At 49.4% G+C, this 17429-nt stretch overlaps 1 protein-coding gene across 2 annotated transcripts in view; it reads right to left on the bottom strand.

The window, feature by feature from the left end:
* Positions 1–11191, bottom strand: part of TOX2 (TOX high mobility group box family member 2) — a 154463-nt gene extending 143272 nt beyond the window's left edge. The window contains exon 1 of one of the 2 annotated variants that reach the window (XM_074843361.1): positions 11031–11191. In XM_074843361.1, the coding sequence (XP_074699462.1) occupies positions 11031–11132 (102 nt within the window). In that variant the 5' untranslated portion in view covers positions 11133–11191. Of the gene's footprint in view, positions 1–8504; positions 8540–11030 lie in introns of those variants that run through there. The other variant, XM_074843363.1, reaches the window with a different exon arrangement.
* Between the last annotated feature and the right edge of the window lie 6238 nt (positions 11192–17429).

Here is a 17429-nt window from a genome sequence, read left to right as displayed (position 1 = left end):
CCATTATAACTGTGGATTTACCTGTTACACGAGCATCCTATTTTGATAATGACTATCACATCTTTACATTTAGATCCTACCTATATTCCCTGAAATTCAGTACTCTGTGTCTGCTCTGGGAGCTTATACAGGACCCAACAGCTATACTTGAAATGGGGCATGCTCTTCTCCATCACATTCGTTTAACGTGCAGCACCTCACATTCAGGAACTTAGCCCTCAGATACTATCAACACCAAAATGAAAACAGGCTTTCAGTCCAGCTGGACACAGCAGGAATATTAAAGAGGGACTTAGTGTGACTCCAGCAACAGCCCACAGCCTCGGAGCAGGGTCGCTGCGTGCGCAGGGTGGCATCCCGCTGCCACACGAGGCATGGGAAGGTGCAGGAGTGGGAGAAGTGGATGATAATTTTGTATGAGGCTGCCCTTGTTTCCAGCTCTTCACTAATATCCTCTCAAACTTGCACACTGTGACCTTTCCAGCCAAAAAATAAAATAAATGAAACCCTGAACTCTAACAGGAATAGTAACACATGCAGGGGAAGAATGCCGGAGCCAGCTCTGGAGCCTGCAATCTGGATCCCTGCTTCTACAGGATGTGTTTCTAAATCTCAGTCAATACTGCATGTTTTCCAAGGAATGAGGCATTTCACATTTTATTAATTCTAACTAAAGCCCTTTTTATTACAAACTTACTATTTAGCATTTGATTGCAGCCATCACCACTGAGACTCTCACTGTATCAGAGCAGAAAATCCATGGCTCGTAGTTGGTGTGGGCTGTATATTGATATTTTTCTCTCCTGCCATCTCAATCCCAGAAGGTGCTATTGGAATTATTTTAAATACACTTCCATAAGTCCCTTCTAGCCTAAGCTATTCTATTCTTTTCAACATGTATTTGTTTCATTTGCACTCTCACACAGATTTAGTACCCCACATCCACAGATGACTGAAGTTACATATTGTTATTCCCACCAGGTTTGGCCTCCCCCAAAAGAAGGTCACTGCACGCCAACCCCTTTACTTAAAGGGCTGCAAGTTTATGAAGCTAAAAAGACCATTTCATTAATATTTTTCCTCTTTTCAAAGCCCAACTCTTAAGTGGAAAAACTGATTTAATATAGTTTTCATAAAACCTACACTCTGCTCTGATTTAAATCAAATAATTAAATACTCCACATGTGCCATTTGGCACAGCCACGACAGAACTATCTGGTTTGCAAACAGACTGCCACCCACAATTAATTTGCCACCTTGATACAGAAATGCAGGTTGTCAATTAATTAAAAAACACATGCCACTAGTCTTCAGTTCACTTTATGACCTGCAGCCTTTCCTCCTAGGCAGACTTTTTATCTTAAGGCGAAAAGAAAAATCAAACATAACTACCACCTAATAATGAAAACATGACACCGGTTTTCTTGGCATCTAATAAACGTTGTTCTCAGCTTTAACAGATTTATCAGGTTTAAAACCACCATGTCTCCAACATCCGTCTGGGGTAGAGGAGACCAGACCATAATTCCAGTGCAGGTTCCTAAATATACACAGAGGGAAGCCTGCGTGACCTCATTGTCTGGCTGCAGGGTTAGATCCATGGTGCTTGTTGGAAGATTTTTTTTCTCCTTTCAAGGGCTGTTTGATCTTCAATCAACAATGCTTATCAGTGGTAAAGTCTGCCAGCCATTCCCAAAAGTTTGATATTTTTAACAGCACATTCTTCTTCTCCTTTGAATGCTATTTAGAGACAAGATAATGCATCAGGGGAAAAGTTGCCTCCCTCGGTTTAACACGGACAAACAGAGCAGGATTCTACCAGGGGGAACATACATTTCCCAGTGCTACAAGCCCCAGCTTCTGTGGTTCATGTTTCCCCCCCAGTATTTTTGCTTTTTCTTTTTCAGATGACATCCAAATGCTTTTTTGTACTCATTGCATAAGCTAGGACAAATCAAAATAATTCAATTTTTTCCATATAAAACTTCTTCTAAAGTTTTCATAAATTTAATTTCCACTCTGTCAAAGTTTCTTTCCTTCTCGCTAAGGACTCCAGGGCACACTGCCCCTCTTCTGACACTAGGGACTAGAAATCTAATTCCCTAAAAATACATCATTCTTCCACTGCTGGCACGCTGTGCTGACATGGCTCACCGTGTAACAACCTACTGTTCAAAGAAGCACCCATGAAACATGAGAAACATGGAAGGGATCTAAACGGTTATTTTTTGACAGAGAAGAAATTTACCTTTATTTTAGGGTTCAGTAACTGTAAAAGACTTTTTATTTTGTTGCTTAATTCAGAGCTAGCCAGCAGCGTCAGCCAGGGAGACCCGAAGGCCAGAAACACCTCTGTGGGTGCAGCAGCGCTGGGCTTGGATGAGCCAACCTTCAGCAGCCCACGTCGTCCTCCCCCCGGCTGCAGCACCCCGAAGGTCCCTGGGGCCCCAAGAGCATCTTCCCCATGGTGTAAAGCAGAGGTGATGGTAGAGGTGGAATGAAACAGCTCATCACTGACCCAGAGATCAGCTTTTGCGGGAGAAAGGAGCTCAGCCTGCACACTGCTAGGAACAGGACTGAGGTCCAGGAGCTCCCCACGTGGACAGCACGCTGCTGTGAGTCCAGTACCACGGGGGGCCAAGCTCTCCGTTACCACCACCGGCCCCACCTCCCCCCCATGCAGGGTCATCCTTCACATTAAAACTGTTGCATTTGAGGGTTTTCGAACGGTTTAACAACTTCTAATGATCTGTACAGCTCTACCATCTTCACAGAGAGAGGGAGGAGATGCTCAGAGAATAAACCACTGGGTAAGTCAGGCTGGAGAGGTGAAACTCTCATAGGTATAAACATGGTTAATCCACATCTTTGGAAGAGAGAAGCCTTTCGGGGTGCCCCAGGCTCTGCTTGCACCTCTCCAGCGGCCCGGGTCTCCTGCAATGGATGCTCAGCGCTGGGGATGGCTCAAATTATTCATCAAAATAACCCCCAAATGCCTGGGGTACCTGGAAATGACCTCCTGTTTCTGGAGACGGAGACCTAGGCCAATTCATGCAGAGGTTAAACAGCAGAGCCACAACACAGCCCTTACCTCCCAACCCTGACCACAGGCAAGCACAGGCTCCACCCTGCAAGCAGAACGAGATGAAGAGGAAGATGAAGAGGCTTTCTCTGAAGCTGAAAGGAGAGGAGGAGCATGGTGAACAGGCAGACAGCCAGGGAGAAAGGGGATGGAGCCTCCCTGATGAGTCCAGATGGGGATGGAAACTCTGAGTCATCGGTAGGTTTTGCAGGAAGAAAAACCTGCTGATGTGATCCAGCTAATCAGATATAAAAAGCACTCCTCACTGCCACCAAGGTGGAACAGGATCCACAGGGCTTGGGCAGCCCAGTTCCGGGGCAAAATACAACCTGGGTGACAGAGAGGACGGTGGCACATCACCAGAAGCGAGGGTGGCACGTGCAAGTACAGCCGGTGCTCGCTTTCTCGTCGCCCCCGAGACCACGGTGCCAGGGCTGCCTGCTTTGGGGTAGGGGCCACCCCAGCCCTTCTCCGCAGGGCTGGTGGTTTCAGGCACGTGGAAGAGAAGATGCACATCAGGAGTGAGAAGAGGCTCAGGCAGAGCCACAAGTTTTACCACCCTCCCCATTTGGGAATAGGTCCCCATACTGCCACCCCGCTTTTCTGGCTCCTGCTAAGTTATGAGAACCTTAGAAACACAGAAAAAAAAAAAACAACAAAACAAAACAAACAAAAACCAAACCCCAAACACCATAAGAGCAAGAGGCTGGGTTCTTAAACCAACAGAAAAAAAATTAATACACCTACATTTAAAACACTTGTGCAATCCAGCCTCCTGTGTCCAGGCTATAATTAGAGGTCAAGAAACTGCCTCAGACCAAGAGTCACCCAATTTCTGCAGATAAGGTTCCTCAGAAGCCGCGTGCAGCAACCAGCATAAACCGATGCTCAAATACTCTTTCCATAATAACAATTACTGGTCCAGGGCCCTAATTTAACACTTACCTAACAGTTACATTCGCCACAGAGCCGAACTGAAATTGCACAGTCGTCAGGAAGAGATTTAATTATATCTGCAGAGGTCAACCAATCTATGCAAAAGATTACGGCGGAGGAGAGAGATTCTGTGGCATAATGCAAAGATTTCGCCTGCAGGCGACGCAGCAGCCAATGCCATTTTTCAAAGAAGAAATGGCATCCATCAGAACAAAACCACCAGAGGGAAACAATAGAAAGGGGGGGGGATGATGCAGATGATTAAAATATTTAAATCTGGTCATATAAGTGCAAAACCAGGCAATTTAACACTGTTTTCAATCACACTTTTTTTTTTTTTTTTTTAGGAGTGGTTTGATTAGGGCTTGTTTCAGTAAGTTTTGTTGCAAGATTTCTCCCCCCTGCAGCTGAACTGTGCATCCCCAAGTATAAGCTTTAATTATATAAAAACGAGTGTGTAAAATCGTGAAGGTGGAACATTAGAGCTCAAACCTCCAATTAGGAGTTAATGGTATCAAAGCTGGAATCATGCTAACATTTTACCCTGACTTTAGAAATGCAGAATAAAATATAAAGAAGAGGCAGAGAAGGTGGTACACAACAGCTTCAGACAGAAGCCTTGCACTCACTGGATGGAAAATTGTCAGGGAAAACACATTAGGAGCACAATAACTTATTTTTAATGTAGAGCTGTTAGGAAAACACAATTATATGCTTCATTTATACTGAAAGATATAACCTAACTTATGGTAAAAGCATTTAGAGCTCATTTTGTAAAAAAAACACAGATGAGTGCAAAGGTAATAGGGAAAAACTGTGCACCTAGAGAGGATAACACGCGCCCACCACAGCACGCTCCAGCTCGGCCAGTCTGCACACAGCAGCAGAGCAGTCCTCACCTCCCACTCCTTGTGTCCAGCAGCGGAGAGATGCAAAGTGAAGGCAGAATGAAAATAGAGATTTTTTTTTCTTCAAATGCTGCAAAAATACCACGATGGTGACAACCACCACCAGGACAGGAGCGGGCAGTGCCCATCCTTACAGCTAGAGAAAGCAGGGCCCTGCAAGAGCTCTGCAAAGGTTACAGGTGCTCCCCCCACCGCCTGTGCTGCACAAGCTATAGGATGCTCCAGTCTGTTACAAGCAAAATACAATTTATCAGCACAATGTCTTCTGCATTATGGATTTAAAAACAGATCCCGGTGCCTGTTGCAAGCTCAGAGGTATAAGTCCAGAGCTGTTCATGGATTTACTCCGTGGTTATGGCAGTGTAACACGCAATAGGCTTTGGACCACTGACATAGGGGACAATATTTATAATTAAAGCATCATAAATAAATCAGAGAAGGTTGCAAGATTTTGATCTTCAATTTTTGGTCTCTATGTTCCTCTGCTACAGGCACTTGCACGGATCAGGCCCTTGTCAAGGTTATTCAGAACTGGCCCCAACACATTGTTATATACAAGTCAGACCAGTCTTCAAAATATCTTCCATTGTTCCAAAAACAACCAGATTAAAGCCTTCCCTCTGCACATACAGAGAGAACAACAATTTCTATGAATGGATGGACATTCATTATTTAGCTCCCAATCCCTGACTTAAAGCCCAAGGCAAAAATGGAGCTTCAAACGCCTTCCGCCATGCAACCCATCAAAGATTGCTCTGGAGAACACAGGGCTGTCCCACTGAGTAGCTCAAACACTTTTCAGAAGAAGCCCTTGCCCATATTCAGGGCCTAAAAAAAAAAAAATCCACATTTGCAAATCAACAGGAGCTGCCTGCCAAATGAGAATAAAATAGGCCCCAAATGAAAAATCTGCTGGACTTTGTTCTCCATCCAAAATCCTCCATCTCCAAAGAAAGATTTATGTTACTTCAAAACAGAGTTGGCTTAGAAAGTAAAAAGGAAAAGAATATATTTTATCTTCCAGACTGGCAAAGCAGTTCTGGAACGATGAAAAAGGGACCGTGTTTATCACTGCAATGTACAATTTATGGTAAAAGTCAAAACAAAACAAGAATGTTCCACAGAAATGCATTCACTACATCGACCTGGGCTCATACCAGCAGCTCAGATCCCATTTCTGAAGGGTTCTTAAGAGAAGAGAGCATTGGTTACAGATTAATACTCATCTCATGACTATCAGATTTTAATTACCCATAATTTATGATGGTGTATTGGTGAAATAGTTTTTGTCAATTTATGAGCCTAAAAGGCAACACGCAGGGTGTGTCTGGAGTTGCAAAGCCACAGAGCCCTATTAGGAAGGTTTGGGACAAGTTTTAATGGTGCTGTTGAATCCTACAGAAACGCTACAGGGTTAACAGGGCTCCCCAGCACACACCTCCCATCAACTGCCAGAAATGCCGGAGGACCCTGGGCACTCCCCGTGTCACAGCCCTGTGTTTGCTCTGCAAGGAGTAGGTATTCCCAGGCTGGGTCCTCCTCCTCCTCCCCATCAATCATTGCCCTAAGTGGAAATTAGGCATCATGCTAACCAAGTCTGATCATCAAAACACCAGAAGCAACTAAGAAGAATTTATATTTAAATTTATTTCTGCAGGAAGAATAGAGAGATGTTAATTGACTCCCCAAAGTTGCCCCTAGGGAGTAGGGAGCGGGATCGCTCCTTGTGCACCACAGCACAGCATCGCTGCTTACACTGCGTGAAAGACCGTGTGGTGCTGTGCTCAGGCAGGATTCCTGCCATACGCCTCCCTCGCAAAAGCAATTTTGCCTGGGCTAAGAAGGAAAAACTCCCTCCCGTACTTTGTGGGCCCACACAATTTAAGATCTGGGAAAATCCTTCCATGCTGGTATACCAGCCAGCATACCAGATCCTGTCGCTAAAGCCCTGCTAAGAGCAGAATGAGCCCCTGTGTTACTAAACTATATGGTTTACTTATCATGAAATACAGATGCAAAGAGTCTCTCTGGAGTTTAAGTGGGAAAAATCTCCAAATTTTCAGAAAGTAACCGGAGAGATGTGAAAATACTCCACCAGAGACCAACAATCCCTTCATGCGGTGCAGGAACACGCTGCCTCTCCCCCGTAACACCATCACAACACGAGGCAGCAATGAAACACCGTGAGAGCCCCACTCCCCCAGCAACAGAGCAGGAGCAGGGCCTGCAGCAGATACCAGTGCCCCTGGAAAAGGCCAGAGAGACAGAAAAAGGGGCTTTAGACCAAGATTTAAAAGAGAAATCCAAAACAGAGGTAGATGCTCCTTTCAGCAGGGCTCAGGTGACCGATGGCAGAGACGGGTATCACAGTTTGGATGAGGGCTCCTTGCAGAGATGGTACCACCTTCAGCTGAACCTCTCCGGTCCCTCGCAGCTGCTGTGCAGACTCAACCTAACGCACAAGCAGCCTTTCTTCCGTGCAGCCCCAACGATGGAGCAAGTTCTGGATCCGGCCCACGGGAAGGAGGCGAGGGGCCAGCACCCTGGCGTGGGAAGCGCTTGTTGCGGCGTGCCCTAGGGAAGCTGCTGGGCAGCTCCGGGAAGGTGTCGCTCCTTATCACACTTGTACCTTGAGCTGAGCCCAGTGCAACCCTAAAAATCCTGCTAAGGAGCATCAGTCCTCCAGGCTGTGAGCAGCAGCTCCCCAGGCACCGGGAAGTTTGGGGTTGGCTCTGCTTCCCAGCGGCCACAGCAAGCTGCTCCATGTGGGATCACCCGTGATGGAGACAGGTTTATATGAGGAGCCCTTCTTCCCCTGCTTCAATGCTACCAGCACACCCAATGCACAAAAACTCCTCACCAAATGCAGTCAGCAGAGGGGAAGGCCCCTTCTCACCCTGCCTGCCAGGGCAGGAGGGACCCTGTTCTCCACCCATGGGCATCTAGCCCCTCGCTCCCCACTGGGTCCCTCTCGGTGGCCAGCCCTTCACGGGAAAACAGGGACGCTCCAGAAGCGGTTAAAGAAAGCATGCAAATGCCCCCCTTCTGGGGAGGCCTCAGCTGAACGTATGCTCCCATTTCATTATCCCTCTAAACATCCCTTGTCCTTTTAAAAATGGAAATGCTGATACGCAATAGGCACCTCTGTAGCTGCAAAGAGAAACTGTGGCTTACTGCAGCACACAGGCGAGATCGGAGACCTCACGGTAACAATATCATGTTCAGTAAGTGCACAAAACAATTACATTAACATTTCAGGATGCTTTGGGCTAAAGCACATCTACCCAGCCAGCTCGTTGGCAATGGGTGTGCAGGCAGAGCTCTGCTGTGCCCTCAGCAAGTTATTTATACACAGTGACACTGCACACTCCTTTCCAGCTTCTCTGCCTCCCCCTAAATAAATAAATAAATACAGCAGCTCTTTGGGGAAAAAAAAAGCCAAACCTGAACAAAACAATCGCTTTAAATCGAAGGGCTTTAAAGCCCCTCCATAAACTCAACAAAGCAGGACGACAGCAAAGAGCCTGTAAGTGCTCCTTGCCCAGGTCCTTCCTAGAGATGGATTTCATCTGAGATACCTGCATGTGATAGCGGGAGAACTTCTGATTTTTCCAGTCCACCCTCCCCTCCTCTGTAGCTTTTTAAAGCAGAAATGTTTTGAGGCAGATACTGTCTTAGCCCAGCTCTGGGCTGAGCCACCAGCACCAGACAGGAGCGATGGGGCTGGGACCGGTGTGAGTTTTTGGAGTTTCCCAGAGGGTCCCACGCAGCTCCAGGGAGCGGGTGTGCTCAGGCAGCGCTCTCCGTAGCGGGCACAAGATACCAGGGTGCTGGTGGTGATCCTCAGCCGTACACCACCCCACACCGGCCCGAGAAGTTCTCCGAAGCAAAAGCAACAGGCGATACCTCCGCCCGCTCCGCACTGGGCCACGTTTTGATGCTGGAGTTACGATCATTACACCTGCATTCGGCCAGGAAAACAAAGTCAACCCATTTCATCTCTGGCTTCATTCCAGCAGCCTCATCCCACAGACAAACATGCACCGCTGTGCACGAGCAAACGATATTTGAGAACTCAGAAAAGAAAAGAAGAAGAAAAAAAAAATAAGAGAGCCCTGAATATCAGAAAAGGGTAAGTCACTTCCTTTCTTCCTCCCGCTGCCTTAAGATCCTCTGTAGCAGCGACAACAGCAGCATCTGGTGGCAGTGGCCAGCACCCGGGGTCCCCTCCAGGGTCCCATCCTCCCTGGCCGCACCAGCACCCAAACGCACCCGCTCGCTCTCCCGGGCTGCGCTCGCTGGAGAGCCAAGAATCGCCCAGAAGAGGCGATTTCCTCCAGCCTCCCCGTCCCCAGCGCCGGCCACAGCCAGGACCCGTGGATCAGCTGCGACCGCCTAATCCGGGACTAATCTCAGGGATTCAGGCCATGGATGAGCTGACGACGACGTGGGGCCCCGTGCACCCCAAGGTTCCAGCAGGCGCTGCTGGGGGGACACCGGGACCGCGCAGCCCCGCGGTAAAGGCCTGTGGCACTGCGCGACGACTGTGAGCCCCAGCTCCCGCACGAGCAACCAGAAGACAAACTAAATCATGTTCACCTCTAACAACTTCTTGGTAAAATCGAGTTCCTAAAGCCAGCGGGATCTGGGGGTTGCCACGGTTCCCAGCGGCACACGCTCACATGACCCCAGACTTCCAGCTTTTGCACACTTTTGCACACAACAGCAGGCGTTTCAGTGGCACGGATGACCTGCTCCCAGGTGACCCGGCTCTCGTTAGTATTTTAAGAGTATATTTAGCATTTTAATGATAATAAAACAGTTTGAAACTACCAGTACGTGGATACAGAAGAAATCGATTTGTTTCCTTTCAGCATAATCAGGCATCTCAAAATAAATGAGAATTATTAGGTTTGCTACAACTTAATAAAAAGAGATAACCCAAATGACAGAGAACAGTTAAATACATATATTGATACATAGAGATTAATTTGCTGCATCTGGGAAGCCACACAGCTTTCCCTGGGCTTGTTTCTAAAGAGTTTGATCCCGAAGTATCACAACAGCGAGATGAGCCGGGGGCATCCTGAGCTGCAGTCCCAACGCAGGAGAGCATTTCCTCCCTTTATTAACTTTTTTCCAATGCAATTACCCGAATTTGGCCCAGGAGGACGCAGCCTGGGTTACGTCTCGGAGCTTATCTTGGGGATCCTCCCTCCCCCAGACGGGGCTCCTTCCTACGGCTTTGTTGCTGAACTATCAGCGCTCTTCACCTCCACGCGGGGAAGGCGATACCGCGGGGAGCTCTTTATCCCCAAGTGCAGCATCTGGCCCCTTCACTGCGGCTTCTCTCGGATGAAGGAAATTTCCTACAGCCCCTCCGGCGCCCTCAGCGATCCCCCGGCGGGTCCCTCTCCCGTTACAGGGGGTGCCTTCCCTCGCCGCTCCAGCGAGCGGGGACGATGCCGGCTGGGGAGCTCCCCCCGCCGCGCCGGGGGTCCTGGGGGTCTGGGTCCCTGGGTGCTGCCCTCGGCGGGAGCATCGCGGGGAAGCGGGGGGGGGGGGTGGGGGGGGTGGGTGGCCGGGGCCGGAGCTCCCGCTCAGGAGGCGCCAGCGACCCCAGCCCAGCGGCTCGGCAGCCTCGGGAAGAAGGTGCAAAACAACCCAGCAAACAACAACAACCAAAAGTGCCCGACAACAACCACAACAAACCAAAACCCCACGTACGTCGGTTCGGGCCAAACGCTCCCGTAGGGAAAATATTAAATAAACCCTCCGCCCGAAACGGACACGGAGACGAACGGCCCCGAAGAGCCACGCTCACCCCTGAGCGTTTCTCTGCCGGCCGCAGCCGCGTCCAGCCTGCCCGGGGATCGGCGCCCCCCGCCCCGCCGGGGCTGCCCGGGGACCCGACGGCTCTCCCCGCTCCGCTTCCAGACCACTTTCAAAATTCCCTCCCGCAGCAGCCGGGCGCTGCCGGCACTTTCTTTCCTTCCTTCCCCCCCCCGGCGGAGAAGTTGCGGGACGCGCCGAGCGGAGCCGCCCGGGCAGCCCCGCCGGGCACCGCCGGCCCCGCACCCCCCCCCCCCCCCCCGCCCCGGTACCTTGTTGCAGTGATAATAATCCAGCGGCCCGAGGCAAGTGGGGTCGGCGCCGGGCAGGGAGCCCACGGCGGTGGGGGCGGAGGGGTAAAACCTAACGTCCATGCCGGGGCTGCGGGCGGCGGCAGGCGGGGGCTCCAGCGGGCATGGACCCGGCTGCGGCGGCGGCGGTGCCTCTGGCGCGGGGGGCGGGGAGAGGGCGGGCGGCGGCGGCGGGGGGGCGGGCGGCGGCCCCCGGCCCGCCCCGCTCCGCACCGCCCCGCGCCGGGGCCGCTATTGTTCGCGGCGGGGCCGGGCGGCTCCCCCCGGCGGCAGGGCCGCCCCCGGCCCGCGGCCGGCACCGGCGGGGGCAGCGGGGCTGCAGCCCCCCCCTCCCCGGGGGCGGCCGGGCCGGGAGGGGAGCGGGTCCCCGGCCGGCCCGGGGCGGGGAGGGCTGCAGCAGCCGCCGGGGGACCGACAGACCGGGCGTGACACCGGTTCCCGCTCCCTGACGGGGACCCTGTCACGTCTTCTCCGCCCCCCGCAGCCCTCACCGAAGCCCCGTGCCCGGTTTTGCCCTCCTCCCGACGCAGGACGGTGCCGAGCAGCCTTCTTGCCCCCCCGGTGCCCTCCCCCCTGAAGAAGGATGCTTTCCATCACCCTAAACACGACCCCAGCACCCAGACCTCCCCTCTGAAAGCCCCCACCACCACCCGGGAGCGAAAAGCGGGTCTCGGCCTCTGACCCCGGGGTTGGCTCCCCGCTCCCCGCAGCCCCCCCGCCCCAGGCTGCCCGGCTCTCCGCAGAGCCCACCGCTGGAAAGGCAGCACCCATCCATGGGTGCCCCCCGCCTGACCCCAGGGGCCGGGCAGAGCGGCACAGGGAGCCCAAATCCAGCCGTGGGGAGGAAGGATGCTCCGAGGGGACAGGCCGAGCCCTGCCCCGCGGCCCTGGGGCGAGCGGGATTGTCCCCCTCCCCGCCAGCTCCCCCCCCTCTGCCTCTCCAGCTCCCTTCTGCTCATCTCACCACAGGCCCCTTCAAAACCAGCCCAGGGGGAGAGAATGTTCTATACGGAGGGGTTTCGCAGTGTGTTATTTCACTCCCAGATACAGCGAGTTACTGCAACCGACCCCCATGCTCGCAGACAGCCAGGACAGGGCCGGTAGAATCAGTTTTCTGGCAAATCTCGGATGGAAATGGCCTTTTTTTTTCTTTTTTTTTTTTAAAATCATGACTACGGAGGCACAGTTACAACATGCACCCTACAGAACTCTCTGTACCTGGAAAACTGAGCTAAATAAATGCTGAGTTCTTCCACAGCCTCTGTCATTGGAAGAGTGTGGCCAGCTCCTGCCAGATTTGGGAGGGGGGAGGCGGGCTGGGGTTTCGAGGGAATGCCAGCTCCAGGAATCAAGTGATTATGTAAAAATCATAGCTCTCATTTAAATTAAAAACAAGCTTTTAGCCCTCGTGATGCTGGAAAAAATGGATTTGAGGATAAAAATTGATCTGGGCACAAAAGCTACTTCACATTCATTATTATTTTTCAAACCATATGATTTTTCTGGAGAATCAGCATCGATCCTTCTGCGTTTAGCAGCGAAGCAGGTCAGCTTGCAGGAGTTCTCCATGAGGTAGGCTGCTCCGAGGACTCCCGGTCAAAGGCATTATAGAGACGTATAATATTTTGCATTACAACTTTGAAGATCTGTGTGCCAACTGATCTGCGCTCTTCCTGATTTGCACACATCCAGAAAGGGATGGTTTTTCTCTGTCCCTGTTTCAGCAAATACTAAACTGACATGTCAAATTATTAGAGCTTCATTATTTTTGTAAAACCCTCCCAAGTAGAGTGACTAGTATATTATGAAGTATAAATAATTAAAACTAAACGAGAGTTGTCAAAATAATGGAACAAAGTGTATTTTATGATGCATTATTCTGGCTTGTTTATCCACAAAATTCAGTAATTAGTAAGCAGCCTCTGAGTCATTAGTATGAATTAGCAAGGTTTTACTGTATTATTATCTTTATTAATTATCATAATTATTATACTTCATATATTGTGGAGTCATTGCTAGCAGCTTTACAGTTAAGGCTGAACTGGCTTTTTCACTTAAAGCAGGATTTAATTCTGCTGTTTCCTACAAAAATTAACACATTTCATCACCAAACTTGCAGCGTCTCCCCAGCAGATACAACCCAATTTCTTTTCAGTGCCTGAGACACCACAACGGTCCTATTCACACCATTTTAAAAGCTCGTCTTTCCCAAATGAAGCACCGTTTTCTTAATGCCTCCTCAGATCCCCAGAGCACGAGATTTACAACAATCAGCCCTGTCAAACTTTGCACATTCATCTGCCTTCATTAGACCTCAAACAGAGACTGATCTGAAAAACCCGTCGTCATAAAGTGTTATTGCTATTAATATCCATAAATGCTTTTTTTTTTTTTTATATATGCCAAGGGAAGCTGGCAGAGGAAACGCTCTTCATCACACAAATGTTCTCTCGGCTCACCTCGTGTCTTCAGTGTTTCTACTCGTTAGACTGTCAGAAGAAGATAATCTGGTGGAACGGAGCATCGGTCGGCTTCCCGGCACGATCCCTGACCAGGGCCTGGGGAATGACATGTCGTGAGGTGCCTCTGGCCTCTGCGGTGCTCTGCCTGTGCGTCAGCAGCTCCCGCTGTGCTGGGGGGACCTGCCCGGGCTCGCCATGTGTTCAGGAAGCCTCCAACTTGTGCCTACTGTTAAATCCTTCTTCAGCCTGTTTTTACCCATGTTTCAATGTATTTTGTCCCTCGTGGCAGTTTGGTGTCTGCCCTGTGGATCGAGTGGGGGTCTACCAGGAGATGCAGATTTGTCTGAACTCCTGCTTCCCTCTCCCCGCCATGGCAGAGGCATTAATGGTGCAGAGCTGCTTCCTGGCAGGCGTAGGACACGCAGTACATCTTACCTGAGCAGCATGGGCTTGCCAGACTGCCCTGAGGGGACTGCAAAGGTACAGCCAGTGCTGGCCAAGTATTTGATGAGGATGACTGCATCTCCTGAGCTCCACGCCAGACGGTGTATGCACACAGCAGATGTGCTCCTGCCGTGTCACCCATATCCGGACTGCAGCAGAGTTTAGGAAGGAGCATGGTGCCCTCGTGCCCCTGGAAGGTCTCTCTTTGGTATCTCTGCTGTCCGCATGGAGGGAGCTGAATGAATTCAGGCACCTCCTAGGTGTTTCCCAAGTGGGGGAATTTCCCGTGCATGGGTTTGAATACAGGTATTTAAATTCCACCCAGGCCCCCTTTTTGCTATCTACGCTGTCCCTGAGTCTTTCCCAGCAGGTCAGAAGGAAAGCAGCCTCTCCTTTCTCAGAGCTGGTGACAGCAGAAAGAAGGCTGAGCATCCCTGGAAAGCCCCGCTCCTCAGGACCCATGGGAGCAGGGGGATGTTGAGCCTCATAATGACAACATGCTCTCCCCTAGTGATGCCAAGTTTGGACAGGTCTCACCTGCCAGCCCCAGCGACTCAGCTCACTTTGCATTAGATACCACCCGCTGAGCAAGGAGCATCCCAGCAGTGCAAAGAACTGCAGGGACCAGCCCCAGCCCATGCGCCCGTTATTGGCACCAACCTAACCTGTAGGACTAATTCAGGTCCGTTTGGCCTCAAAGGACCATCTCACTGCAAGGGCAATCAAGGGCAGAGTGGAAATAAAGGCCAAAGCTCCAGGCAGGTGGAGCATACCCACCCCTGACACCACATATGCCCACTGCAGGCACAGATCTGCCCACGGGCTGGGGCAGTGGCTTCTCCCCTCCATGGCGTGCCGTGGCTGTTCCTTCAGGGCTAGCTCAGCTCCAGCAAAGCTGGGTGATGTCCTCTGCAGGGAGAGCCGGGTGCCAAAAGGGGACAGGGAGAGGCGGTGCAGAGCCTCGGCAGAGGAGCGGCTTTCACTTGGCTCAACGGATCAGCCATCGATCAGCAAAACACCCCCTGGGTCCACAGATAGAGGATCAAGGGAAAAATGAGTCGAGACCTTGTATTTTGGCCAAGCATCAAAAGGAACGGTCCAGGATGGTTGAAGGGACAGTGAAGCCAGCGATACCATCCAAGCCACAGCATTCACAGCAGAGCCAAGCCAAGCAGAGAAACACAAAAATGAAAAGATGCTGCTGTTTTCGTTCTTTTCACAACTGACTCCTCACAAAACCCAGAATGTTTGTAGTTGCTTTGGCCGGGTCGTTGAAAGAGGAGCTCCAAACATGACAACTCACATTTCATGCCTAGCATTAGCCCTGGAACAGAAACAGCAGAGTGTGATTATCTCAGCAATCCCATTTAAGCCACACGGACTCCTCACAAAGAAGAGAAAACTCTACAGTGAGTATTTCTAAATATTAGACTAAACCTGAACAATCATAATTTCAAAGGCACCTTTCAGAAGCAGGAAAAAGTGTCTGAATCTATCAGTTTCATTATTTGTTTCAAAGTAGTCTGCCTCCTCTCAACATACCATCTAAAATGCCTGCTAAAATTATTTTTAAAATAATTTAGCACAATGCAGTTTATTATCTTAAAATACTGATATAATTTTTCCCCTGTATTATGCAGCTATATTTTGACATTTTAGTCTTATCCCCAGTTTATGTCTGAGAACTATGTAATTCAGAGATACACTCCTCATTCCTGCTAGGAAGTATATAGATCTCTAAATATTCAGTAGTTTCATTGGTCATAAAAATGCTGAACAAATGGATAAAACCAATTGCCAATAAACACAATGCAAATGTGTACATTAAAATGCAATGAAATTGGATTAATTAAATCCACGTTGCATCTGGATTTACATGTAATACAAAACAAAATTAAATGCAGCTCAAGAGCTTCCTATTACTTTAAAATGGGTCTGATTGAAAGTGTATTTGTTTACCTGCATGAGCTCTGGGTCAGGAACTGTGCTCGTAAATAAAAACATCCACAATCTAGATAAGCTAGATTTGACCCACAAATCAAGGTTATGAATTTGGCATTTCATGTCATTTAAAATCTAATGTAAAATTGCATCTCTCTGCTAACAAAACAGATGGTATTAGGCCTTCTTTTTGGCATTGGGTTTTGGTACCTGTCCAAAAAATCTTCTTGACATCCTTTAAATGCAGCTATTTAACCACCTGTCACTTTGCTTTAGATGCCCATTGAATTTCTGACAGGAAAAACATTATTTTGTCTACACATTATTTCATGACACAAGAAACGTAGCACATATACAGTGTAGTTTACACATTGTGTGAAAATCTATTTTAAAAAAGAGGAGAGTTGTTACATGCTACTAAGGCAATTACTCCGTAATTAATGTCATTGATAGGATAAAACATTCCAGAAACCCAAATATAACAAAACAAAACAAGCTCAAACATGATGGAGAAGCATTAAGGATGCTCACAGATCAACTTACATTGTTCTTCTGCCCAAGTGAAAATACCTGCTATCCTTTGGTCAAATATCAAACTGGCTCATGCTTATAAGCAAATCATTTTCCCCCCAAAATACCCTTTAACATGAATATGCTGAAGAGAAAAGGTCCCAACACTGTAAGATATATCAAGTTTCTTCTCATGTTCAAGGTGATCCAAGCGTTTGGATACCTTGATACGTCAAACCCAGGCTTTGTGCTTCCTCATAACCCGTAGGGTATTACCCAGATGGAGTTGTGGATAGGTGGAACCTGTAAGATCCTCACCTGACTTCCTTTTTATGAAATGAAAATATAGCAAAGCTCAATCTTAGCACATTTCTTGGAGGCTAAATGCAGCAAACATGGCTGCACCAGTTACCTTGTTGTTTAACTCTATGAAGAGTTTTGGCAGCAAATGTCAAAAACCTCGGAGGAACGGCGCAGGTCTTTGCGAGATGAAGATGACATGAGCCGGCAGAACGCCAGACGGCCAGCTCGGCGTCGCGGGGAGGTGGCAACGGTGCTCGGAGGCATAAGTGTTTGCACGAGGCCTCCTCTTTCTGAGTTTTCCTGGTAAATCTGTTCTTTGGGGCAACGTCAACACATGGGCTTGAGAATGACAGCTGATGGTTTGCAGAGCCAGCTCAGGACTGTGTCAATAGTCTCTGCTTCAGAGTGCCACAGCAGGCTGGTCTCAGTTTAGGAAATATGTGATGTAGCAGGAGGACGATAATTTATGGTTTGTTAGCAGACCTGTCCTCTCAAAGATCGTATGTATTGTTTCTACTGGCCAGAGGTTTCAACATGTGAGGTGAAATACCTTCACTAATAAAGGCAGAGAGCGCCTTGTCCTTAACCTCACCTCCTTAAACTCACACTGAAGGACACTCCTGATTTTTCAAAGTGTCAAGTGACCAGCGGACACCCTCCTCCAAGATATGGGGCAGAATTTACTCTCCAGATGCAGACT

Source organism: Strix aluco, chromosome 17 (assembly GCF_031877795.1).
Source record: "Strix aluco isolate bStrAlu1 chromosome 17, bStrAlu1.hap1, whole genome shotgun sequence".
NCBI lineage: Eukaryota > Metazoa > Chordata > Aves > Strigiformes > Strigidae > Strix > Strix aluco.
This window is presented reverse-complemented; position numbering and strand designations above follow the sequence as displayed.